Source organism: Bombus affinis, chromosome 12, assembly GCF_024516045.1.
Source record: "Bombus affinis isolate iyBomAffi1 chromosome 12, iyBomAffi1.2, whole genome shotgun sequence".
NCBI lineage: Eukaryota > Metazoa > Arthropoda > Insecta > Hymenoptera > Apidae > Bombus > Bombus affinis.
Window position 1 is genome coordinate 5,895,274 of NC_066355.1, and position 27,227 is coordinate 5,922,500.

The 27,227-nt window shown below is 37.8% G+C and overlaps 3 protein-coding genes across 9 annotated transcripts in view; 1 reads left to right on the top strand and 2 right to left on the bottom strand.

Moving 5' to 3' along the window:
* The window catches only part of LOC126922591 (lachesin-like), a 33,200-nt gene extending 22,866 nt beyond the window's left edge, over positions 1-10,334 (bottom strand). Inside the window, exons 1-2 of the mRNA XM_050735366.1 lie at positions 9,725-10,334; positions 544-3,172 (exon numbers count right to left, since the gene is read on the bottom strand). Coding sequence (XP_050591323.1) covers positions 544-679 — 136 coding nt within the window. The 5' untranslated portion in view covers positions 680-3,172; positions 9,725-10,334. The remainder of the gene's footprint in view (positions 1-543; positions 3,173-9,724) is intronic.
* A 4,749-nt stretch (positions 10,335-15,083) lies between these two features.
* On the bottom strand, positions 15,084-22,185 carry LOC126922523 (dual serine/threonine and tyrosine protein kinase). Of its 7 annotated transcripts, XR_007712821.1 has the most exons (6): positions 21,857-22,184; positions 20,136-20,307; positions 17,642-20,068; positions 17,321-17,566; positions 16,415-16,596; positions 15,084-15,708 (listed from the first exon to the last, which is right to left on the bottom strand). XR_007712821.1 is itself a non-coding variant. In XM_050735165.1 (5 exons), the coding sequence occupies exons 2-5, from the start codon at positions 20,257-20,259 to the stop codon at positions 16,577-16,579; spliced, it is 2,817 nt and encodes a 938-aa protein (XP_050591122.1). In that variant the 5' UTR covers positions 20,260-20,307; positions 21,857-22,184; the 3' UTR covers positions 16,341-16,576. The 7 variants fall into 7 exon arrangements, 6 of the variants coding, with proteins under 6 accessions (XP_050591122.1, XP_050591118.1, XP_050591121.1 ...); XM_050735165.1 differs by lacking the exon at positions 15,084-15,708 and having other exon boundaries at positions 16,341-16,596; XM_050735161.1 differs by lacking the exons at positions 15,084-15,708; positions 16,415-16,596 and adding an exon at positions 21,135-21,179 and having other exon boundaries at positions 16,740-17,566.
* Positions 15,425-16,267, top strand: LOC126922639 (COMM domain-containing protein 7-like). The gene is made up of 2 exons (XM_050735439.1): positions 15,425-15,576; positions 15,978-16,267. Exons 1-2 carry the CDS (start codon positions 15,528-15,530, stop codon positions 16,151-16,153), a joined length of 225 nt encoding a protein of 74 aa, XP_050591396.1. The 5' UTR covers positions 15,425-15,527; the 3' UTR covers positions 16,154-16,267.
* Positions 22,186-27,227: the final 5,042 nt, after the last annotated feature.

Consider the following 27,227-nt stretch of genomic DNA (forward strand, 5'->3'; position numbering starts at 1 on the left):
GAGGCGTAATGACCTTCGACGGATTTCATGAGATTGTCTCCGGCCGAAGAAGAAGATCGTCGTACTTTCGAAACGCTTTGTAGGTAGGTTATACGGACGATACAGATGTAATTCGGTTGGAATTTGTTAAAACCGAAGTGGCCTTGTATCGCGAAAATCTTAGCAAAAGATGGCGCGTTAAGATCTTTACGGCTGATTGAAGTCTAAGCGAAGATATTATTACGATGGTACGAGACCAGTAAAGTGGATTCGAGGGCAACTCGACTCGGGAAGATCTATAAAAATGATCGTAGGCATTTCGAAAGGGAGTTCGATCCAGGACGGCCACGCTAGCCCGTATATAGTCCCCGTATTACGCGCCTGGTCTCGACAAAGCGACGATTACGAGTGCTACGTAGCATGGAATGGATTCGCCGTAGGCGAAACGACGAAACGTTCCATCGAGCGAAACGCAAACATTTGAGATCGGAGCTTTGTATGGTAGAGAGTGAAACAAACGTGCCGAGGAAACCGAGAAGCGTACGTGAACACGTCTGTACTTACCAGCAGTTCGCACCAGCACGTTAAGCAGAATGGATAGCAAAAGGGTGGTGGCCCGGTATCCGTGTATTATGATCATCAGCCACCTCGATACGTTGAATCCCGCACCGTGCCATAGACCCGTGGCCTCGTGCACCATATTTTTCTGCCTCGCCTTTTTTCACCCAGCTTGCCGCCAATTGCCAGCGCCTCGTCGCCCGCCCTCATTCACCGTGTCGTTCTCTGATCCAACGTTAACCCCTCGATTGGTACCCGTTCTCGAGCCACGGGTTTTATCTGAGATTGAAAACGCTCCTTACACTCAGAAGGAATTCTCGGAGGTTACATCACAACTACTCTACCAGGTTGGGAAACGTCGTTGAAGAAACTCGATTCTTCCGCGTCGATTTGCTGTTTTCGATATTTCGAGTAGACAGAGGGAACCTTTTATCGCGTTCCACTGTGTTGCAATTGTTGCCTGTTCTCTGGTCGCCGTTTCCAAGGATTGATTAGCACGACCGTAGAAAGAGAAAAGTTTCTGTTGCCCTGGAAACCTAGGAAGCAGAACTGACCTCGGTCCTGCGACAGGGCTAAAACATCTCCGTGAGTAGCTTAGCTAGATCAATCCCCTCGGTCTTGCGTCAGTTCACGGATTACCAACTTCTCCATGAGGCGTGTCTCGTTCTAAAGTATACCGACGGCAACCGTCGTTAACCGTCGCTAATTTCTAGAAATTACAGACGAGTCGTTCTTCCGTGACAGCCACACGAGCAACCGTTCTCGAGAAAGGGTTCTTTCGATCGAAGCGTTGCAGAAGTCGGTTTCTCGAGCTTGTTTTATCGCGATCACACGAAGCGTACAAGCCAAGAAAATGCCACGGAAGGCTCTGGCAAGTTGCTCGGTCGTCGTGTTCGACTATTGTTCCACAGTTATAGGTTACGGCCTTTCGAAACGTTCGAAGTACACCAGATCCCTTCTCATGCGTCCGGAGGACAAGCAGGAAGATACAAGTATCGCAACGGCCGTCGGACTTGAACTGCGCTGTGGTGTATATTATCGAAGTTCGCAAGACGTTGTGGCGAGCCGTTGGACGACACCCTTTGGAAGCAGAGTTAATAGTTCGCCTCTAGGCGAAAGGACTTTCTTGCTTACCGGTTTTCCATTCAGCCTTCATTCACTAACCTTCCTGCATGGAACATTACTGAATTCTGTACGTTATCAGAAATACAGGATGCTCTAGGCCATAGAACCGAGCGCGTTTCCCGGTTTTCTCTTTCTCGAGTGGCTTTCAGCGTTCCGTTACTACTGTTCCACAGCCAACGGGCTACTTCTGTGAAGAAATCTCTGTCTTTCTTTTTACTCAACAGTACATAGACACCGACGGTACAGACGGGTAGAGAAAGAGAAGGAGAAAGAGCCGTCGACAAGCAACATTCGCGCTTCTATTCCGCTACTTTCCTACTACAAGGTTTTTCTTTACTGCTTCAAGTTAGATATCAACGGAATCGGGTGGGAATTTCACGACGCTTTCAGCGAATACACAGGATGACTTAATTTCTAACATTAATATTTCCATAGCCGCAAAAAGCTTTCTTGCTTCCGATTCACTTCCTGTCCCCTCGACTGGGTTCTTTTGAATCCTTCTACAGCGTAACATCCGCTGGTATACTTGCCTGCGTCAACACCGATAACGAATCCGAGCTACTACCATCTCTTTACCGCGTCAACCGTCAGGACTTTCGTGTCACGTTGTCCTTCCTTCGTAAATCTACGTTCCTCTATTCAGGTTTTAATTGGAAATACAGGAAATGTCAACGCTGAAAGAGGAGGGTCCAAAGCGGAACTTTGAAATGTACGAGGATTCGCACCGGGGTCGACACGGGTAGAAATTTCTCTAGATATTACAAAACTAAATGGACGAAGCGAAACACGACGATCATTAGATGACACGACTAATATTCTGGCTTAAGCGGACCCTTGTCACGCCTACCTTCTCTGGTCCCTCATTTACGAATGTCTCAACTGTTCCAACCCGACGTCACTCTTGATGCGCGTTAACAGCGAGCTCGGCGCAACGTTTCCACCTTCTTCTCGAGACCCTTTTCAACGATGCATTTTCGACGCTCGGCTACACTTAACCGGCACACGGCCTGCTTCCTTCTCGCTCGGCAAACCGTCGTTGCTCTTCAGCGCGTTTTACACACGCGTTGCGTTCGTCTCGGGAGGCAAATGCCAGAAGATTTACTAAAGAATTTCGCGGGCTGCCGGGTTTGTGGATATTGTGTAAGTTTGTGGAATACTGCGGCAAGCTGCGGCAAGCTGCGGCTACCAGACGACTGTGTCTTTAGCCAACCAAGTTAACGCTCTCTCCGTGTCTGCCTCTAGGCAGAGAAGCCGATCCTTCTCTTCCACAACTTCCTCGAACCCAAGAACGTCTACCTGCGTAAACACACACGCGCATGCCACTCTCAAGCGATAGTAGCGCGTGGCCTGTCTTCGTGGAAGATCGTCGTGGTTAACCCGCTCCTTTGAGGAATTTGCCCTGTCCCGCGGTTGGTATCCGTACAAGGCCGAGACCAAGCAGCACTGCTTCAGGGATTACGGATGACTCGCTTCCTTAAGGGTCGGCTCGTTCCTGATACTGCTCACCTTCCTGAAATTCGAGCACAGTGGATATAGTATAGTATAGTAGAAGCGTCTCGTTGTCAGACTCGACGCTCGTAAAATCTTAATGGTAACAGGGCTCTTTTTACTTTTCGTTTAGGTCTGACCCGAAATCTCGAAAACCCCTAAACGAAGAAAATGAAATAGACGAAGCGGAAAAGAGAATGACACTTTAATTTAATAGCGATTCTTTCTTTCTTTCTTCTCGGCTTTCGCCTCAGACTAGTCCCTTAAACGTTTCTGCATCGGAATAGCTCGTGATTTTCGCGTTTACGTAAGCGCCTTTTAATTCGTTATATTAATTGGAAACTCGGTAAATAATTTACGCGCGTAATAACCGTTAATGATAATAAAACCGGAGAATTACTTTCGGTGAATTAATTTCGACGAATCTGTTGCTCCGGGCTATTCATTGTTTCGTCGTTCATCCGGGAATTGTAAACTCGTAGAAAACAACGATCCCACGAGGTACGCGTATAAAAGTCTATTTGTCCGACGTGTAACGTACGTACGGTTTCGTTTTCGACGGTGAAACGCGTTAGTCAGCCGGTGGGAATTACGAGGAACGAGAGAGAGAGAGAGAGAGAGAGAGAGAGAGAGAGAGAGAAAAGTGAGAGACAGACAGGCCAAAGGGATAGAGAAAATCATTTCGAAACGATTCGATGGAAGAGGACTCTTGGATGGAACGAGTGGAATAGACGGTGAAAATTTTCACTTGGACACGGCAAAGCTGAAGATGGAAAACGCGACAGAGGCGGCATTTATTAAAAGATCATCACTCATTAAAGGATCCTCGAGAAACGAACGAATCGTTGCGACGCCACGGCGGCAGCCACCAAAGCTCACGAGTACACCGCGATACATCCCGTGAAAAGCAACTTTTCCCTCGTCCACGAGAAGAGCACTTCTTCCTCTCCTATCTTTACTACGTGAAGCGTTAAGCTCCCGGAAGACGGCGCGAAATTTAACGAGCGACTAAGGTCGCGAGCGAGTCGGAGTAATAAAAAAAAGTGAGGAAAAACGAGGCTGAGGCAAACGGGATATAAACGATGATGCGGTTCACGCCGTTGGAAGAGGCAACAACTAGAGGTGGAAGCATCAACGATAAGCTTGGAATATGTGTGAGACGGTGCGTGAGACAGAAATGAAATTGTGGTAAATGTTCCAACGTAGATGCATATTTTAAGATAAAGTAATAATAAATCAAGAACGCGGAAACACGGTGTAGGATTAAGATTTTGAAGACTCTCGTAAGATTGAGCGGTGGAGAAAAACAAGTCGATGATATTTTTCCGTCCATTTTTTATGCTGTGGAATCGTAGTACGGTGTAAAGCGCAAATTATTCAGGAAAAGGTACAATGTCAGGTGTGTGTGTGTGTGTGTGTGTGTGTGTGTGTGTAGTGTCTTTCAGCTTTCGAGTATATACCGTCTTAGTTTACGCTAAGGTCTGCGGGTATAACGATTATGGTTACTGCCACCGAGCTATTATCTTACTCGCGAGAACTCGAAATGTATGCATCGATGAAAAACGATTCTACCTGTTAAATATTTTCCAAGCTATTCAATAGGTATGCGAATTACCAAACGTGGATCAAAGAATTTTTTCTTTCGCTTCACCGTACAAGCGGAAAGTTTTCTGGAAAATTTGATTCCTTTCATCGTGGGCTTTGGTCATTTTTGAATCGCTCTTTTACTTTGATAAAAGAAATCTCTCGAGGGAAATGGAAAGTGTTTCCTGAATCTTCCACCGGACCATTTAAAAGTTCAAAGTAAGCGAAAAAGCTTTGATATTTTACGGCCATCTTCTCGGTGAATTTGGAGAATGAAGCTCGACGATGGATCGTTCTGAATAATAAGCACGCTAGAAAATATGAACCGCCTTAAATAAGTCTGCTGTCATGCTTCTGGCTTGTCAGTGAATAACTAGAATATAACTCAATGTCTCTCTTTTCTCGATACACGCGACTCAACTTCCTTACGTCTATATTTTTCGCCGTACCTTTATCGGAATTAACACCAGGGACGATCAGAATCTTAATAAACAAGCTAGAGCTTCCCCTCTTATCGAAGATTATGACTCACGTTTCGAATTAAGAAACCTCGTGTTTTAATCTGTAAAGAAGGGTACGTGATCGACATGATAACGAACAGCATGATAACGCACGATTTCTCAGGAATCTATCGGCATCGGGGAGCAAAGTCACGGAGTTCACAAAGGCTACGTATCTTCTTAGGAAATATGGCGGATTAAGGATTTAGGATCAGGAGCAGAGGATAAAGAGCGGTCGACTTTATGAATACTAATTGGTATCCGGGAGGACATTTGTCGGTGGAATTTATCGGGTTTATCGGATGTGAACCCTCTGTCGTAGCTCGACGAAGCTCATTGAAAAGGTACGCTTCCAGACGGATCGGTCGTCACAGAGAGAAGGATGACGAAAAACTTAATACCGAGAGAAGAGGAGCGTATTACGTAAAGAAGCTTCGACTAAAGAGTCGACCGTTGAATAATGTAGATCCCTCTATCTGCACCATCCGGTCTTTCCCTTTCGCATAAACACGTATCGTTCGTACATGTGCAGGATGGAACGGTCTGGCCTGAATTTGGCATCCGTACTGGGTAATTAAGTTCACTTCGTTGTGTACAGATTCATCTCTCGCTCTGTCTCTCGGTGATACACGAAATTGCACAATTGCCGCGTCGATTAAAGTGCCGATAATCCTGAGCATCGATTTAACCTATGGGTTCGTATCGATTATCGAGCCGATCGTCGCCCGATGTCACGTCCTATTTGGCCACTTGACTGACCCGAAGACATTTAAATGAAAATCGTTGCCCTTTATTCCAACGAGACAACGGTATTGTGGCGAACGTCACGGCGACGCAATACGTTTCACCTCCCTAGCGTCTTTCTCTTTACATGCATACCTATACGCGCATGCAGGTATATAGGTTCATTTACAACGAAACAAAACGAATGAACGAGAGGACGTCGATGAATACGCGCAAGGAAGAGCGGTTAATTGAAAATCTGTATCATCCTGTTTGGTATTCATTCATATCGAGACTATGTATTGTACAGTAGGTATCGATTCGCATTACATATGTGCATAATTTCGCGCGCAAACCAGACTTCGTGGATATACACGGTCAAAAAAATGTTATTTTTTCTGGCGCTACACCGGATACATCGAGATATTTATTCGGTGCTCGAGAGAGCCGATTGAAACTTTTCACGATTGCATTTCCGCGGTATCGAGGGGTATTCGGTTTTCTGTGCAGAGCGATTACACTAAGTGTGATTAACATTCTCGCGTCACGGGAGGAAAAGCCAGGCTTTTGTTTCGTACGATGACCAGGATGAAGCTTTGAAAAACAGTTGTAAGGAACTCGCGCCACGGAGAATATTATACGATGATGTTAAGCGTAGAGCTGCATTGTGCGGTTATTAAATGGGGAGGAAAGTTTAGAATGGAAGCATGAACAACGTTTTGTCTCTCGGAAAGAAATACTTTTCGCGGAGGAGACGAGGAAACGAAGTAGAAACAGGAGAAAGAAAAAGGGAAAAGAGGAGAGATACAAATGCCACGCTATGGTTAGTAGAATGTTAGCCACACTAGTGATCGAGATTTTTGCGAGAAACCATCCTACCAGCGTGAAAACGTTTTACATTTGATATTTCACGAAAGGTGCGAATGTCGTTTACGTGAAACGTAATACGCCGTTTTATTAAAACCGTCGAAGCGCGAAAAATTTTTTGCGATGCTGGCTATTCAATAATACTTCGTAATAATCTGTCGCTTTTTTTCATGAATAAAATTACCTGCAGATATAACAGCGCCTGTGTTACGTTGTATATCAATAACAGAGACTGGCGAGGTTGGATGAAAGTATTGTATACAATTCGTTATGTACAACAGTAAATTACTGTAAATTGTTGATATATTTTCAATTCTCCGTGGAGCACGTGGAGAAATTTATATGGTATACAATAAAACACACTAATGGACCAATATTTATTCGCCCCGGACGTGATATTATCGCAACGACGGTCCATCGATTACAATTATTTCTCGCTTAATTTCACTGTTTTGAAATGATCGGCGAGATTTAGAACAATATACGTGTTTGTCATTTTCCGATACGATATCGTGACATATCATCTATGCAAGCTTCTTCCACCAGCCGTTTGTTTGCCTCTGTCTCTGGGAGAACAATCACACTCGTGAAATTAGTTCAACTCGGAATCAATTCGAAATGACCGGCCCGAAATGCGCAAGGTGGTCCCCGTTGAAATTCGTGGAAACCATGAGGATTACTGGAACGTACGATTCGTTCAGGTGAAAATACATTTTCTACCAGTCGTCCATCACCTATTGACAGTGTTATTGATCATAGCAGAAAAGAGGTGGAATCGAAGAAAGCAATCAGCGAGGACATTCAACCTGTCTCACTGACAAAGCATACACCAGCTCACGTCAATGACAAACGCGAAGCATGGTGTTAACAGCAATGAAATCCATCGTGAATGGACCTTTTTAAAGTTAAACGGCACACATACACGTAAATCCGGTAGGGATATCCGTGTTCAAGAGAATAATATTTGTCCGATCGTGAAAAGTGAGAAAGTGGAAGGAAGGAAAGTACGAGAAACGAATAAGACAGAGACGAAGAAGAATTTACCTGTTGTTTCATGGGAAACTAATTTCCGAGCTGTCTCCGAAATCTCGCCTAATCTCTTCGCGCCGAGTTTTCTAACAAAGTGCTCATTAGCGAGAATTACATTCCACGCACTACTACTCTATTGGTCGGTCATTTGATTACATGTTTACAAATTAGATTTTTTTTACAACGTAATTTGAATCACGAAGTACCTTGAACGGGTATCCGGATTATTTTAATGACTACAAAGTCTCGTTTCACGGTGAAACGGCTCGCTTTGAGATCGAATAAATTTCGCTGGTCATCCCTCCCTTTCGGGTTGTATACCACCGCGTAGCGTGAAATCTACGCTAGTTTAATTCTAGCCTCGGCAACGGTGACATAGTCTTGTGTTATTTTATTATTGAACAATTATCGGGAAACGCGATGAAACACGCCAGGCCAATTAAAGTTATCGTCTACATGTCGACCGGACGCAGTTGCAATAAAATTAATATGCCAAATAAAACTTTCGATAGCCGGACGATTTATCCACGTGTAATCACCACAATTATCGCCGTTTAATTACCCTTTAGGATGACAAGTTTCTTCTTTGTCGGTCGTGTACGAAATAAGTCTTTGCCTTTTCACGACGCCAGGAGTGGCTAACGAAGGAATAAGAAAGTTCAAGCGAGTTTCCATTATCGTGCACGAAAAAACAGAATTAATGAGTCTCCTTTTTTTTACTCTCTCTCTCTCTCTCTCTCTCTCTCTCTCCCTCCCTCCTTCCCCCTCCCTGTTTTCTCGTTTTTCTTTTCTGTTTCTTGCAACCAAGACTTTTTCCCTCGATCTTGCACGAAGCGAAACACGTCATCGTTTTTTAGTAGCATCCTGTCGACGTTAGAAATATGGCTTAACTGTTTTCTTACATGAATACCACGTTTTCTAAACTCCTACCCGATACAGTGAACCAGCAACAGCACCAAAACTACAGCTAAGTTCCCGTCTATCCCATAATTTCGAGCCTACGCCATATACAGAATCACGACCTTATCCATCCTAGACTCGACGATTTACGTTCTACAATTAGGTCCTTCGTTTAAACTGTCACCTGATTGCTCGACAGATAAGTCGACGTCGTGTAGATACTCTATGAACGATGAAAATTTATCACCCAAGTTAAAATCTAGTTTCATCGAGTTCCCGGGACGAAGAATTAAAGCGTATTAAACACGGTTTTACGTGTATTCCGTACGTATGCGGGAATAACATAGTTAGTTCGCAACATTAAACAAAATTCGCAGTACTACTCTGACTTGCACACAATCCATTTTTGACGGGCATACAAATACATCTAGGTATACATAGGCAGGCATACGTATAGACATGTATCTCATAGGTATCGTAGTGTGTGAAAAGAATCCGTCCGTTCTTTTGACCCGCTTTTACGCAAAAAACATCTGACACTCGAAAAGAATTCAAGTAGACGCGGACGTTGGTACACAGACAGACACTTACACCGTACACGCGGAGAAGTACAGGCCACGGAAAAAACGTGTGTATTGAATGAATACTCAATGAGTTGCCGAGCCGTAAAAAAAAACCGAACCGCCGGCTAAGGGAGGTAAAAGAAAAAGGGAGAAAATATATTCAACGAATCGCGAAGTTATTCGAGTTATAAATTTCCTCCAGTTCCTCCGGCGCGCTATTGACTCCGTTCGAACCGAATCTTTCCTTAGTCGACTCGCGACAATTGCTCTTTGTACGGTTTTAATCTCACCGGCAACTGTATCGTTCACGAGCAACAAAACAACGAGGTAAATCGATGGCCACGGAGTGTGGGTATGTAGAAACAGGATGAAAATGACAAATTGAAAAGAGCGAAGTGGCAGACTTACGTGTCGCCACGACATTCTGTAGCTTCGATAGATTACAAGATCGTCAAGTTGGACAGGAGACAGGCACGATGTTGACATCCCGCCGATAAGTTGTCGACTCGCTTAACGATCCTCGAAGTTACGTCGTTGTCCCAAACGTATCATTTTCCAGCTACTTGACGCGGCGTTTCCCTGTCGAAGTTCACGGCTCGAGTGCACCCTGGCCGAGCGGGAGTTTAATGACGTTCGAAAGATCATTAAACTGGGCCGCACGCTAATTAACCTAAGGGAGAATAAACGCGCTCGACGCGACGATGCATGACGCGTAACGAGGCTGTTCCGTACGATGTAGAAGGAAAATACGAGGAGACGAACCGTAGGCGCGAACAAAGCGTCTCTAATGGAACGAGCTCGAGGCGAATCGTGAAACGTATGGGTCTCTTGTATTGACGAACGGGGAACGAACGAACGGAACGGAACGAAATAAAAGGTCAAACGAACGAACGGAACAATATCGTTTTACCGCGCGGCAAAACGCGAGCAACGCGTGAAAAAATCACGTAGCATAAGACACGAGAGACGCGTAGATTCGACGTCGAACTCGTCGTGGATTGCACTGGCCGGTTCAGCCCTTTACCGACTCGTAGGGGTGGCAGCAAAAGCGTGCAAGGGGAAGGGATATAGCACGATGGAGGGAAGGATGGGTGGGAGGGGGTTAGGAGAAAATGGAGGAGTGAAAGGAAAGAGGGATAGTGGGAGGATGAGGATGGTAAAGGGGAAGAGGTTGGTGGATATATAGCTAGCAGCATCCACAGTGCTGAAAACCACCGTGGTACATTTCGCGGGGCTCCCATGAGAGAGGAAACAAGAGAAAAACAGAGAAATGAAGGAGAGAGGGCACGAGAGTTGGTGGCTCCTACGAAATTAAAACAAAAAGCGTGGGGAAACACATCGTATCGCTGCAAACGGACTAGTACATACGCCGTCACTACTCGCAGTTTTCCTCCTTCTCACTTACAGTCGTGTCTCTAGTTGCACAACCGCATTTCTCTCCATCCGTCCTGTACGCAAACTTATTCTTTTTCTTGCTGGGTGGAGTCAATTTTTTCTTCCCTTTTGTCGTTTATTACGCGTCGGCGTACACGTTAGACGCTAGAAATTACGCGACGTTATATTCCAAGATACTTTGCCGGGCTGTGACGACCCGTTTGTACCGTGCGCCTCATTTAAAAAATTCTAGGTACTACAGTACTGGACGAAGCCGCTGAAACGCGCGATTCTTTAAAAATGAAAATCGGAATCCCTCGTGTATTAAGAATCGGTCTATCTCGTCGGACAACCGCGATTTATCCGGCCTTGCACTCCAAATCCACCCTCTCTTTTCTATTCGTATGACCTATTCTCTCTTCCTTTTGTTCCCCTTTCAACGACACGAAATTGCAAGGATAATACATCCAGCGCGATAAGTAACCATGGATCGCTATAGTAATAAGTTCTCGTAACACAGTGAACGAAGTCGAGCACACTGTCCGGAAGTAGATCGTTCCGTATTTGTACCTGTGGACGCGTCTCATCTTTTCTATTCGTCACGTCTTTCTACCTCGCAGAATTTTATCGTATACGCGTTTGATACATTCTTTGTCGGTGAGAAAGCGCGAGCGTATCATTTAATTAGGAACCCTTTCAGTCCTCTCGCCTTCAATGAAAAACAAACCCGCAAAACGAAGAAAAAAGAAAGAAGGTGAAAAAAGAGAACGCGGTAGAAAACGGTGCACACAGCGGCATAGAGACGCCTATGCAATTACCCCGACAGAGAGCTTTAAATTTTCTCCAAATTACTGGGCCGTGTTTCACGTCGTACGCGCATCCAAACTCTCCCTCGGTTTCCCACCCCCTCAACCTTATTTTTTCCTTAGGCTCAACCTGCTTCGTCGCTCTCTTTCCTTCCCTTACATATCTATACATTTCTTCTCTCACTCTTGCTCTTGTTCTCTCACGACTATCCCTTTCCAGCCAAGCTTTGAAATAAAAGTCGATCGAGTGAACACAAGGGCAAGCTGCCGAGCACCTCGTTCATCGCCTGTAGATTTATCGTTTCGTTCTCTTTCAGTGATTCGCCATGAATCGCTGCTTCAGAAGAGAACGACCAACATTGTGGGAATCGAAAAAGCGCAAAGAAGAAGATAAAGGGAAAACATGACAGGAAGGGAAAGTCAAGCATGACGACCACGCACGGCGTTTCAAAACGCGCACAAACAAGTATAGAACCGATGAAAAAAGGACACTACAAGGTGCCCTAGCAACTATGCTCGTCGAAGGGTGGCCGTGATTAATGATAAGCTGCCGCGATTCGAATTTCGTGGTAATAGGATAGCCTGGATATTTTAAGGATAACCCAGGAGACACGCTCCTGGATGTCTTATCTGACGCAGGCGCTCGCGCACCGCCCCACCCAGTTGCAGGAATCCTCACCAATACAATCACGATCCTACGATAGAGTTGAATGTAATACAAAGCCAGAGACTCGTCTACATGCACGAGGCTGCACGTGGTCACGGTTGCCGGATAAATTTTATTAAACCTGGTGGGGGTGTAAAACTGCATACACGGCCGCATTAGTCTGACTATAATTTACGAAATTATACGCCGCATGCTTTATTACATGCCATTTTTGCGAGCCTGTAAAATTTCCCCGGCTTGTAAAATTTACTAACCGATCGATGAGGTTTTTGCGACAAAACAACCGCGCAAATTCCTCTCCGCGCGAAATTGTCTTTACTTCAAAACACTTATTCAGGGCTCGATACTTGGCATATTTTACATTCGCACATATTACTTACACAAGTCGAGCTTTTAATATTCTTAAAATGCGAGAGGAAAGAGAATTTTATCACGATTCGTTTTAACTCGATATTTATTAACACTGTAATTTCCTTTCTACCATGAACAAAGCAAAGTAATAAGAAATTGCTTATTTGTCGAGTAGTCGTGAAGCAACAGTGGAGCACAAAATGGTAAAGCAACGTGCAAAAAGTCAGACGATAGAAGGGCAAAAAAGGGGATGCCTAAGATAGGTAACTCTACAGTCTACAGGGATGCTTTTTAAAACGCCACCGCTTATGCGGATTTTCTCCTTGAACTGACGTACGCCTAGGCTACGTTGTAACGTCTTGTTCCCCTTCCTCGATTTTATGGCTATTGCTCTTCCCTTCTTCCTGTTACCGAGTTATTTAATCGAATCACCTAACTCCCGCTCCCTTTTGTCAAATGTTTGCTCGCTTTCAACTAGAGAGCAAACGCAGCTTGATTAACAAAAAACACAGGGATATGTCTGAGACTAGAAATCTACTGAATCTCCCTTATAAGGTTTGTTTGCTCTCATAAGTGATTTATGAAATATAGAAAAGCCGAACGAAGAAATAGTACGCGAATTATTGAGATTATTTGAAACCTATCCCAGGATTGTTAAAAAATTATTGCGATGGTTGTTCGGGATTATTTAAGGATTATATTAGCGTCATTCGATGCCATTTCGAAGCCATTTACCGAAATCGTTTCAAAATTATTCAAGATCTTTTGAAAATTATTCAACGTTTCTGTACTACTTCGCTAAAAGCATATAAAAGAAGGATCTCTTCTTCGTATTTTCGTATTTTGCATCTGTAACGAGCAAGCAATAGAGAGACGTAGAACGAAATATATGCAGATACAGTGGGATTCGATAAGAAACGATCCAACGGAATCTTGAATTTTATTGCTGGGCTAGTTTGAAGAACGGTCAAACGAAAATAACATTTCGATTATCTGGTAATTACAGTAACTGATCATAATCTCTGGATGTCTCAAAGCAAGTACGCACGAAGAAACTTTGCGAACTTATTACCAAGTGACCTAAAGCCGGAGTGGCTTAAGATAGATTTATCATTTCTGTGTGTGGTTTAATTAGAAATTCTAACAAGCTTCGACAACAAATATGGCGTATTTCGAAAGTTCCGATGTACCGTTTGCGTGAAACTAAACAGCGAGCTTTTGGTTAAGGGATTCATCCGTGATTCTACCATCCTTTATTTATGAATGTCGGGAAAACAATGGCGCGTTATAGAGAAAATTTGCATATAAATTCAGATAGCACGGCACACGATACCTCTCGCGCCCTTAATCGACACGGATGGCCGAACGAAACAGCCGAAGATTTACTTCGTAAGTTGTAATCGTAACATCCCCTAAATTCGTGATATATTTTGATTTTTGATATTTTTTCCATTCTTTATCATATAAAAATGTATCCTAAATAACATTCAACGTCTAAAGCGATTATGTCTAGAGGGTATTGTTTTTAGTTTGTACTTAGCTACGTAGTAGGAGCATTTATATTTGTTATGTTCCTAGAAATATCCGTACTTTACAAAAATCCGAGACATTTTATCACACGGCTGTAGTTCAAGAATTAAATTAAGTACTGCAACACTTTGCAAGCTGCTCCATTTGTTATCGGTTATTACTTCAAAAAACATAACAAATCTCTCGCTTTCAAGGAACAGAAACAGCGAAAGAAATCTTTTTGTCTTAGGACGAGTAACGAATGAAGTTCGTGTTGCATTCAGAAGCAAACACTTACGTAATTAAAGATACGATCAACGAGTATCAATCAACGCTTGATAATAACGATCGTATTTTTAACTTTTTATTTTACTCGATTATTATACTCGGACATTCTAATAAGATCAAATCTATACCAACGTTTTTTTCTCTTCGACGATAGAAAATGATTACGCAAGCCACAGAAATACGCGAGCCTCATTATATTATATGACTCGTGATAATCGTGACTCAAAAAGAAGAATAAAATTTCTTCCGAATTTGATACTCATCGTCTGTTTTGCATTGCAACGTCTATTATTCTAAGAGTCTAAATTATACTTGATACTATTGACTGAAACGAATCTCGAGTTCCCCCTTCAACGTATTATAGTTAGGTATGGGACAAATGAACTCTTGCTTTTGTAAATTTACCCAGATTTTATTCGTGATACAAGTACTACGAAACTAACGTTAGGTTTTATTGCATTCTGGTGTTCCTTGATTCTAGCCATTTTTGTCCTAAATCGAAAGTACACGACATCCAAAGGATTTATTGGAACCAATTTTCGTACTAGGTCTTTGCTAACTATATCGAAACCATGACAATCGTTTTTTTTTTCTCTAACCAACCATCTAGCTAAGCTGGAACGATAAAAATCTGAAATATTTCGTCGTTCTACCGACAAATAAAAGTTAATCAAATAAAGTACGATTAGATTGAAGGAATTTTAATTCTCTAATTCCCTTGGTTGTAAAATCTTAGAAATAAGCGAAGCTGTAAAATATAATAATGCAAAGATAAATGTCACTTGAATAATGTTTAATATGCAAATATGAATCATTGTCAATATATAGTAGGTAAAGATGAATACATAATAGCTAAAGATATTAAATATAATGTTACATATGTAATTAGTAGAAAACTAAATTATCTGATAAGATTAAAATAATTCGTTCGCTGTATGATATAATCTCTACGTGATTTTAAAATATGTCATTTCACAATCACATTCCAATATAAAAGTTAATTCTGCTATTGGCAGAATAATTATATTATATTTTCTTTTATCTCATCATGTACATTCATCAATTCCCGCCATCGTAATTTATACTTGTTGCATTCGCTTAAGTACACAGACTGCTATAACATTTATTAATATAATATCTGATATTCAGTAACAAGTAAAGTATAAATAAAGGCATTGTTAACAAATAAATAAAAGGATCCTATTTTGAATACAAAATGGTTAAAAATATCACAAAAATCCTTGACATTTCGTGGAGATTTGGTGGTACGAATCTAACCTCAAAACACAAATCGTTTTAGAAATTTCTGTTATGTTAGATAAAATATTTTAAGTACCTTCAAAACGTTTGGTAACTTGTAAAGTATAAAAACTATTATTGGTGTTCTTCTTTTTGCTCTATAAAAAAATGAAATATGTTATTTATTTAGTTAAAGTTAGAATAAGTATAAGAATATATAATATTCTTAATAATAATATAATAGAGCATAATAATATAATAGATATATAATAGATATAATAATATATAATAATAATAATAATAATATAATAGAGCAATATATAATATTAACATACTGAAGAACCTAACCCCAATCCTCTCCTGTATATATAATTAAATAATACATTTTTATAAAGTAATATAATATTAAATAAATAAATTTTTACAGTAACTGCAGCGAGTAATGAATCTGACAACATGGGGAAATCATTCTTGCATTTAAAATTAAAATTAGAAGAAAATGGCAAAACTAGGAATGTTTTTGTAGAAATGACAATCAGTGAATTTTATAAATTTCTACATGATCTAGAAAAAGCAAAATGTAATCTTGATTTGTTACTTTGAATATCATTTAAAATATTTGATTATAAGTTAATCTTCTAATAGAATTATATCTTACAAAAATACTTTAATTGTATAAATGCAATATTACATTCAATAAAATAATACAACTAGTAATTGACTACTTACAAATATGTAATTATGACTAGTTCACGTAAAAATTAAAAACGTTAAAAATAAAACAGAAATATAAAATAAACTTAATATTTTATAATCATTTAAATATGTATAAAATTATTTTCATATAATCTTAATTCCACTAACTTTAAATTTTCTATGGATCCAGTTCTTAGTACTTGCTGGTAATCAAGAATTTGTATGTTACAGTCCAAGTGTATAATAAAAATGTCTTGCCAAATAACAAAAGTTTCCACATTAAAAGACATTATCATTTTTTGAAATTCCACTTGAACATTTATGTAGATTCTATTTTAAAAATTTGAGATCTGAAAACAATATAAATTTATGTCAGTAATAGAGAAGTTTGTCACTAAGCAACATATAAATATATGTGTACAAATATTAGAAAATTTAAAATATTAAGAATTAGATACTCCAAAGAAAGTTTTAATAGCATTAAAACAGTCAGTAAAAAACTGGGAATCTTTATTTATTTTTCAATCTTTACAATCTTGGATTTCCTTACTCTCTATCATACCATTTCGTATCACAATGAAGTGGATACCTCACTAATTACATACGTAATTCATCAAATATCATAATTATGTACTTATGTTTCTAATATAAAAATAAATTTATACAATCTGTTCATAATTGCATATTTAATCATAAATTATATTTACACAGTTCAACTATTTTGTTCTTTTTTGTTTATATTAAATTAAATTAAATTGTTTGTAGGCAGATATAAAATTAAAAAAATTTCTAAGAGAGTAATAATAATTAGGTTGTCAATTAATACTGCAGCACTTAAAATACTATTGAAAGGCGCCAAATATATGTAATAGAAACTAATAAATTGTTTTAAAAAATATTTAGAGTTGAGATTGAATATAGTCAGATCACCTAAAAATTTTAAATATACTAGCAGAGAAAAAAAATACGCACTTTATAGTTCCCGCATTTGAATGTATAAGTTGGTCAGAAAAAGATGATATTTTATAATGCTCATTGTCCTACGTTTTGCAGGAGGAGGACTAGCTACAGTACCTCTTTGATTATAAGGTTCTGCTAATGCTAATGCAGGATTTTTTAAATCTGTTGATGAACTTGCTTGTGACTTCTCTGTTGAAAGTTCTTGTAAGGCTTCTTTTGCTTTTGCTTTTTGTTGAATAGATTCTAACACTGGTACAACAGCACCAAGTAAAGGACGTTTAGATGGTTCTCCAGACCAACATTGTTCCATTAACTTCCAACATTCATTGTCAAAAGAAGGTAATCTTTCTGGACGTATACCTAATGACAATGAAAGCAATACTTAGAAAAGAGGAGTACAAAGCTAAATAAATTCTTCAAGACTCATAAACTTACCTTTTCTCACACTGGTCCATAATAGTTCTTTATTATGGAATTGTTCAAAAGCATATGGTAATCTTACATGTCCCGCGCATATGTACCAAAATAAAATTCCAAATGCATATACATCGACGCTACTATCATAATGACCAGAGAGGAGCTCTGGTGCCATATGAACAGGTGTTCCAACAATACTCCCTAACATCATAACTTCAGTGATGCAAAATCCAAAGTCAGTTAATTTCGCTCTATTTTCGGTATCAAGAAGAACATTTTTTAATTTAATATCCCGATGTACAAGTCCTTGAGAATGAAGATAGCGTATTCCTTCCAACACGTCTAGAGCTATTTGTATGCGTTCTAACCAAGATAAACCAGCGCGTATTCCACAATATAAATCACGACTTAAACGATCCGATATTAAAAGAACTGCAGATCCAAGACCAAATCCTCCACCATAAGATTGATCAATAACTGATCCACGAAGCTTCACTATTCTTTTATGTTCAGGAATGGACCTACTATAGTAAAATTCCATAGCCAGATCGTTCCAATGGCTTTCGTCTGAAGGAACAACTGACTTAACTGCACAAGGACCAGATGTGCCACCCCAGCCATCACAAGCAAATACAATGCCATACTGACCACGACCAATTTCTTCTTTGTAATGGGGCATTCCATAGCGAACCAGATCTATCATTGATGTGGATTCTAATGCTAATTTAGCTAATCTAGGAGCATGATATTTTCTAATAGCTATTCTTTGTTCTTCAGTCCTTTCTAACTCCCCAGAATAATAATTTTCTATTGATCTGAGAGCAGCCTGAAATGCGTCATGTGAGGACTCAAGTTTATCTCCAAATTGCATCAATATCATTTTAGCCAACTTTGATGCTGATAATGAATTCAATATCTCAATTTCCACTTTCTTCCACCAAGCTACATCTAGAGTGTGAGTTGATGACCATTGCAAAGATGAAGACATAAAAATCAGATTGAATCTCTCTAAAAATGAATATATTGAAAATGGTGAAGAATTATGTAATTCAATATTATATGCAGCTGAAAGTATTTGTTTCAAAGCATCACTAGCTAATAAACAGGTATCGCATTCGTATGTTTTTTCAAGACTCAATAAACAACGCTGTAAGGTACCAAAAAAACTTTCACGTAAACAGTTAACGGAATTTACAAGTTGCTTTGCAACTTTTTCACCTAAACAGTAAAGCATTATTCTCTGAACTTCAGAAATTGCAGCTTTGACGGTTACAGACCATTCCGTTCTCTCTCTATTATTGAAGTGGTTTTGATATAAACATACATCATTACTAGATGATAACACATCATTTTTCATCTCTTGAATAATATTTTGTATTATTCCAGTTAGTTCTTGTTGTTTTTCATGAACAATTTTCATTAAATTGTCATATAATTCATTTTCCTTCTGTTGAGCATACTGTATTCTCTTAGGAGTTATTTGAATTATACGTGCCATATCAAAGGCACTTAAAATAAACTTTCTTAGGCTCGTTGTATGTACTTCATTTAAATAAGTGCTAGCATTAATAAGATATGTTTGCAAACATCCACGAATGAAATATAAAATTCGGTCTGTTTTTTTGTATGAGTCAAGAAAGTCACTAGAGTTAATACATTGCCCACTACCCAGCCAAGATAATTGATCAACTTCAACAGACTCTTTCATTCCAAGAAAACCTAAATTTGAGAGCTGATCCAACCATGTTAAACCAAGTGAATTCATTCCATCAAAATCAATATCACCATCAGTTTTACTTGACGTAGAATCATTAGAACTTAGTCGATTTTGAAGTCTATGTTGTTCAGATTCAGTCAATTCAGCATCAATGCCAGTCATTAAGATATCTCCCAAAGATGATATAAAAAGCACTGGATTAAAGGGGTAAGTCTCCCTTAGGTCTCTTAGCTCTTTCAAATTTTGTTCTGTTAAAGGCTGATCACCAAGCGCATATAAAAATATTGGTAAAATAGATAACAACTCTTTTTCAAGAACTTTTACCGCCCCAGTATTTGGAGCAATAAATATTTGAACACCATCTTTTAATATAGGTTGATTTAGTTGGACTTCAAGTACTGTTGGATAAATTGTATCTTCACTTCCAGATTTTGTTAGATCTTCGATTGGTAGTGTAGTCCAAGGTTTTTCATTTGCTTGCAAATTTTCAAGTATTTCATATTCTAGACCTAATGTGAGACTAATGTGGTTTGTTTGACCATAAGTAAGTTTAATCCACCGCCATAATCCATTACATACTGGTAAGATGTTGGTAGATATTAAAGTATTAACTATTGTTGCTTTTGCCTTGTTATCTTGTCCAAGAACTACAATAGCTGGAGAATTCGCTAAAATACGTGTGATTCTGTTTAATGTTAAGGGGGGTAGTAATTCCTTCACAACATCTTCTGTAAAAAAATATTTAGGTGAAGTTTTATTTTAATCTTAGCGAAATTTAAAAATTTCAATATTTACCTTGAGGAAAGAAATTTTCTAGATTAATAACTTGTAAAGCACGTTGAGTTTCTTCAAGAACATGTTGTAGGTGATTTCTATTACGTAGATATCTTCTAAACTCTTGTGGTAATTTGCTTACCATTTTTCAGTCTTGTTTTAAAATCTTTGGCACATTAATATTCCTTTTACCCTGTCTAAAACATTTTATATTAATACAAAAGAATTTCTAATTTTTTAAAAACTAATTTTGTGTAGTTAGAGTATTAATATAAGATTTATATCATTAATATAATTAGCTTCCTAAATTATATTCTTTCTATTTATCTTTATTGTTTTTAACAAGAATGTACTGAGTATAATTGTTAAAGTAAATATTCTACTAATAATAGTACGATTAAAACTTAAAATAGTTTATTATAATGAAACCAAAGCACGTAATATACAAATTACTTTTATACATAGTTCATACGTTACTATAATATTTTTGGTACAATAAAACATGTTTAAAAATGTTTTGAGAATGTTTTTAAAAACTGACACAATTACTACATTACTAACCATTAAAACAGTTAAGTTATTAACAGTTTCTATTGAACAAATATTTATTGATCAATTTTATTTTCAAGACATAATAATGTTTCTTTGAATGTTTTGTTATTCACCTAATATCAATTGTAATCTTTAATTACTGAAACTATAAGTACTATTGCTGTAGAATAAATATTAAACAATTTGGTACAAAATTCTCACCATAAATTCACACGCATTCACAATATAAATATTAGTTAGAAATTTAGGCAGTTAATCCAATAATATCAGAACTTTTTATCATGGAAAATTATTATTCAAAAATGATAATCTTTATATGAGGAGTATATACACATCCAACACATAGTGGACACTAAGGGCAGTTGTTTTGACTTAAGAGTGTAAATGGTTTATTATAGCTATGTTCTCATTCTGATATTGATTACAAATGAGAAGAAAATAATAAATTGGATGATATATTGTACGCACCATTTATTTGAGGTGATACATTACTTCAGCATATGCTTATGTATCCTTGTTTCATGCGATTAAGAAAATACGAACAAAGAATATAGAATAAACAAGATTCCCCTTACTTCACAAGATAAAATGCATAGATACATGTTAATATTTGCTAAGAATTTATAACTGTAGTGAAATGCATTTATATAAATGTTTATTATCATAACTTATCGAATACTTTGTAAAAAATAATCCATTGCAGTATATAAACATAATCCCTAGCAGTGTCTTATCTGCGACATATTTTTTCACATATAATAAAATTTATGTAATAGAAAGAAAAAAGAGGAAAGTATTTTTGTAATTGTAATATGAATATTTGAATGAAGTTTTAAATTCTCGCATTTTTTAAATTTATTTTGAAGTCAATGAATTTTTTATCGATAATACGAATCTTTTACGTACAAAATGTCAAAGAATAAATACATAATTACATTACATTATACGTGTCAAAAGTACTCTACTCCATAAAATTATTATATATATATTTTTAGCATTTATAAAAATATGTAATTATTCCAACCATTGACTAAGTGCTCCAACTTTGAAAACATTTCATGGTAACATTCAACAGCAATTAAAATTTGAAAATGTGAAACGATGTGAAAGAAATATTTCACTACTTTGACACGCGATTATAATAAGAATACAGTAAATACATATCACAGTATATAATTAATTATAAATACCATTTAAGAATAGAATTTTTTATTTTTTTCTTTATCCCCAGTCATTGTTGCGTAGAGTTCACTTTCTGGAATCTTCTGCGATGTGTGCTGAATTAAAAAATGATGACTTTTCTGTTGTTATTACCAAAAACGACCACGTACACTATTATTGACTTATTACTTTGCTCTTTCATTTTGATACTAACATGACAAAGTATAAATAGGGAAGAGGATGTCATCTGTGTACAAATTTTGTATCTTGTAAATACCTAGTGTTTTTGTTAACAAATATTTGCATGGCTGTCGTTGACGAACTCGCAGATTGCTTCCAGTAGTACCTACTATCGATACTATTTTAATAATATAAATTAGAATTCAAGTTGTAATTTGAGTTTACATTAACTGATTACTTACTTACATTAACGAATAAGTTTACATTATTTATTAAGCATTACAAATGGTTAAAAAATTAATTCCGTTGCTGAGAAATGAATATTGAAATTAAAAAGTTTCTGTAGATATAATTCCGATAGATTAGAAATTCAACTTAATAATGTTATTCTGTCATTTTAATTTTTATATAAATCAAATAAATAAATATTAAATAAATAAATTTTTGTTCTAATATGAACATTACTGAAGTAAACTCATTAGTGAAACCTCAGACGGGGTATATCGGCAGTGAAATGATTTGATGTAGTAGTCGGTAAAGCAGGTTGCAAGTGAATTGCTTCCTGCATTATCTACATTTGAATTAAGACGTATTGATATATTGCAGATGGTTCTGCGTGTATCGTGTCTCTGCACTCAAATACAAAAGTTAAATTTCCCGCGTTTCTATTGTATTCTTTTCTCCTCGTAGCGTCGGACCATCGTTTGTATTCAACAATTAGTTTGTGAGAATATAATTGTGCTCCAATTGCAGTACCATCAATTAATTGAAATATGTGAGTATCTATTATCCTAAAAACGAATATTCATATTGTTCAATTCGTTGTTCTTGTCGTATCGTCACAATTTATGACAATTATTTATCTTTGGTGGTTGTGATTAAGTTAGAATAGATTTTACGCAATTTCTTAACTTTCCATACATCTTAAGGTATAAATTAGGTTTGTCAACGTAAATATCTTCGCAGTTATGAGATGTAAGAGGTGTTGTCACTTTGTTACTTTTATTGTTAGGGTTAGATTATCATAGCTAGGAACGGCGTGTCGTATTTACGTTTCGATGGCGTGCATTTTAAAAAATGGTGGGCAAATTAAAGTTTAAAATGTGCTTACAATGATCGCGAGCAAAAATTCTGATCAGTTTTTAATCTAAAAAGAAAAATTCGCAAGTGTAATCAGTAATCAAATTTATTAGTTTCTATTGTCTTGGGGAGCGAAATTCTTTTCCGATTTTATGGTGTGGAAAGACGATATAATAAGGAGAGAGCTGCCTCGAGCGAAGCTGCAAGTAACGAGGGAATAAGAATGGCTAGGCAACCAGGGGTGGTACAAGATTTAGTGGACTCGCTAGTAGCCGCTAACTTTGCAAGCTACGTCTTCTTGAAAGTATTAAAGCAATGTAGTGTGAATGCGAATAATTTTTTACGGATAAGAGTATTATTTCTCATATTTGCTTGTAAAAGTTGATTAAATATTTAAAAGTTTAAAGTTAGTATAAATTCTACCACCGAATAGTATTAAAAATGAAAAGAAATCACAGTTTCAATCATCTAGTCGGATTCGATTTATGCTTCAGAAAAAGGAAACTGTTGACTCAGGGAGTATACACATAATGCAATAAAAATAAATATTCCGAGTCTATACTGGGTAGGATGGTAAAGTATGAGAAAGGAGATAGAAACTGGATAGAAGGCGGAGGCTATGATGTCGTTCCCCATGTGTATATTTCATAACGATATATGTATAAAAGCGAACGTATTTTAGAATAAAATCGTTTTTTATTTTTATAGATTTCACACATGTTTCGCGTATGTACAACGACAATCGTGATCAGTGAACTTGGTGGCAACTGGTTTGTAGCAAAAGGTACTATAATTTTTCAATTCTTGTTCCTTTCTATCCTGCTACGGATTTTTATTATAAAATTTAATATTTGTTTTTTATTCTCTTTCGTAGATAATTCAGGTACGGAACGAATATGAAAGTGTTAGAACGACAACTATTGAAGCAGATTACATCTATACGAAAAACTAAACACAAATCTTATGGTCGTTTCGGGCAGTTTAATTCCAAGATCTGGATAATGGATCCCCGGATGTACTTTCAGGGTTGCTGTTCCGTGAGTTTCAGTCTATCTTTATTTCTATTTCTCACGATATCGATACATTCGTACACTGTGTTCAACGAAGAAATTCTGTCATATTAGAATATGTCTATAATATTTCATTTATTATAACTTGACTACGGATATTTATGCAAATTTATATTCTTATGAATGCAAGTACTTATCTACCTGAATACCTATTTAATATTACGAGGAATAGATACTTCACATTGAATGCATTTCTGCAACTTTACGTTTCTCATAAACGCATAAAAATCCGCAGTGTAATTATAAGTTTACAAATTTATTTCGATATACTATATGTTACTGTATATGCACAACAGTGCTTTTTTGATTTCTTTTTAATGCAACTGTTATTTATTAAATGTATATTTACAGGGCAATTTATTTTTCAATATATCTGCTTAATTTCAATTAATTTTATTAATAAACTTTTTAACTCGCAACGTATACCAATGTAAAACGGTAGTCGAAAAATGTAAGTTTGATATAATATCGAATTCAACGTCGAAGTTTTCTAATTGTTCATAATTTTATTAATATTAACAAGCAATGCTTATAAAATTTAATAGGATGAAAAAATAAGCCGTATGAACGAACGCGTTTATTATCGTAGATAAAGGTACATGAGGAATGAAGATAGACAATGATCTGTTTTAGCGTTCAGGCGGAGGTCAGGATTTTCAGGAGCGTATAATTAATTTCCCATGTCACTCGGAGCCCTTTCTCTGCTCTTCCTCGATCTGCCCCACGCAAATCCCCCGAACCACGACGACAATATTGCTGGCCATTTCGTTCGACAGTGCCCAAGCGCCTCAGTAGTTCTCCTCCGTTCCCGAACCCCTTTTCAGAGCTAACCCCACGCAGAGAAAGGGGTGACTTTACGAACAAGCATCTAGCGCCGATCTCACCCTCCGTCCTCTTCGATCTAACGATTCTTCCTTTTCTATTCTTTACATACCGACCCGTCAATATCAGTTTCCGTAATTAAACATAACAGATCAACATTCGACATTACGTAACCAAGCTTCCTCGTTTTCTATACGGACGCGTATCTATTATTGGTATACTCGAGCATCGGAGCGTGTGCATCGTCTATATAGGTATCCGAACGATCTCCTGACCCCCGGTTACTCAACTCGAATCGGTTAATTGGATAAATGTCCGATGAACGCCAGGCCATCTCTCCCCGAAGTCCTCCTATACTCCGTCGTCTCCACCTCCTTCTCTTACTCCTTCTGCCATTCTCGCAGCTTTCCGTCGGGTTATTTCCCCTTTTACTCATTTCCGCCTCTGTCCTTATCAGGCTCATTGGGAAAACAATCACTTGTTCCGCAGAGATGAATTTATCGAAGCACGCTGTTTTTTCTCTCGTTGAATATTACCCGAGAGCAAAGGGGTGGATCTACAGAATTAGCTTAGCATTCTTCGATTCGTCCAAGCACTGTCCAACGATGCTGATAGAATTTAGAGATAACTTAGAATCTAGTGATTTTCTTAATCACATGAATCATAATCATTCTTAATGACGTGTTTCGCAGTGCCGATTACTCTTCCAGGCAATTTGTCATCGGTATTTAATACTATAGTCTGGCTGATCCAAGTCCTCTTTTATAAATAAAAAATTCCAATTCTTTGAAATATGTTTATTACGCAGTAGTATGCTATCGTTGCACATATGAACGAATAGCAAAGAAAGGAAAGAAAAATGTATAAAAGGTAAAAGAAGGAATCTTTCTATAAATATATGTAAACACTTCACGATTTTTAAATCAAGTTAAACATCGTTTATGTATAACTCTCTCAAGCACAGAATTAGTGTCCATTAACAACAACTGTAACTATCATTAAGTAATAGTGACAGAGTTCTCAAATTAGCTAAAGAACTCTAATCGCGTATATCTATTTATTTTACGATCCCTCTGGTGACGGGTCTCACGGAATATTGCATTTCCAGTTTCCGCAAACCATCTCTCTTCATTTGTCTCCTTCCGACATCGACTTCACCCTTGCATTCTATAATCAGTTTACAGTATAGTCTCATTACGCGATTTACATTATTAATTGCGCACATACTTTAAATTATTTATCGTTGAAAGTAGATATTCGCTTCGTTGCTCGTCGATTATTAATCGCTTGACATTTTTGTTTCTAATTATACATGAATCAATTATTTACGTAATCCATGTCGATAATTTGTTCTAATGTCTTATTTATGTAAATGCGACACGATTCTAAGCGGTATATTTATATTTTAGATTTCCTTTCTTCGTCGTACAACATCTGGCGGCCGTTCAAAATTAGGGTTTCGAGCATAGATTAGGATGCGTCGTATTCACATGCTGGCGGCACTTCTTAGTGGCAACGACGGCAAATAAGGTAGTCAGATTCTAATTGCCTGTCATAAATCAAGGACAGCACCTGCACAATCTCAGAATGTTTATAGGGCGGTGCTGTTACATCCTTCATTAGGACGAAGCATAGATGAAACGGCATACTGATTCGAGTTTAATTGATACCCAATTAGATTGATATCGTTAATATCGCTTTGAAAGTGAAACAGCTACTTAGCTGCTTTCGTTCTGAGAATCATCGCACGGCGTATACATCTATAATATTATAATCTGTTTTTGATTATTCTACAGTTACGTCCTACATTTATCACTTAAAATTCCGCCCGTGCTTCCGACCACAGAATCCGATTAAAAAAGTAAAATTAATGTTAGAATTATCTTCGCTTATGTATCTTCGAGAAACGAAGCGAGCAGCGAAGGTCTGTACGCGATGAAAAAGATGCTAGGGGATTCGAACAATCTCATCGTCGTTCTCCTGTAGGGTAGCGAATTAGCGTGGAATTAGAGTCGAAGACGCGAAGAGAGGCAGAGATTAGTGGATATGTAAATTAGACGCCTCCTTTGCCATGCTATTTGTCATTTTTGTCGAGTCAGTCTGTTGGGGATACGAAGAAACAGGGAGAAACCATTGCGTAACGAAGGGGGTGAAGTTAGAGTTTCAATTATGTCATCATAGACATTGTAACAGATAAATTCGTGTCTCTCGGTAATGCTGTGATATGATTAGTATTTGTGGCATTTAT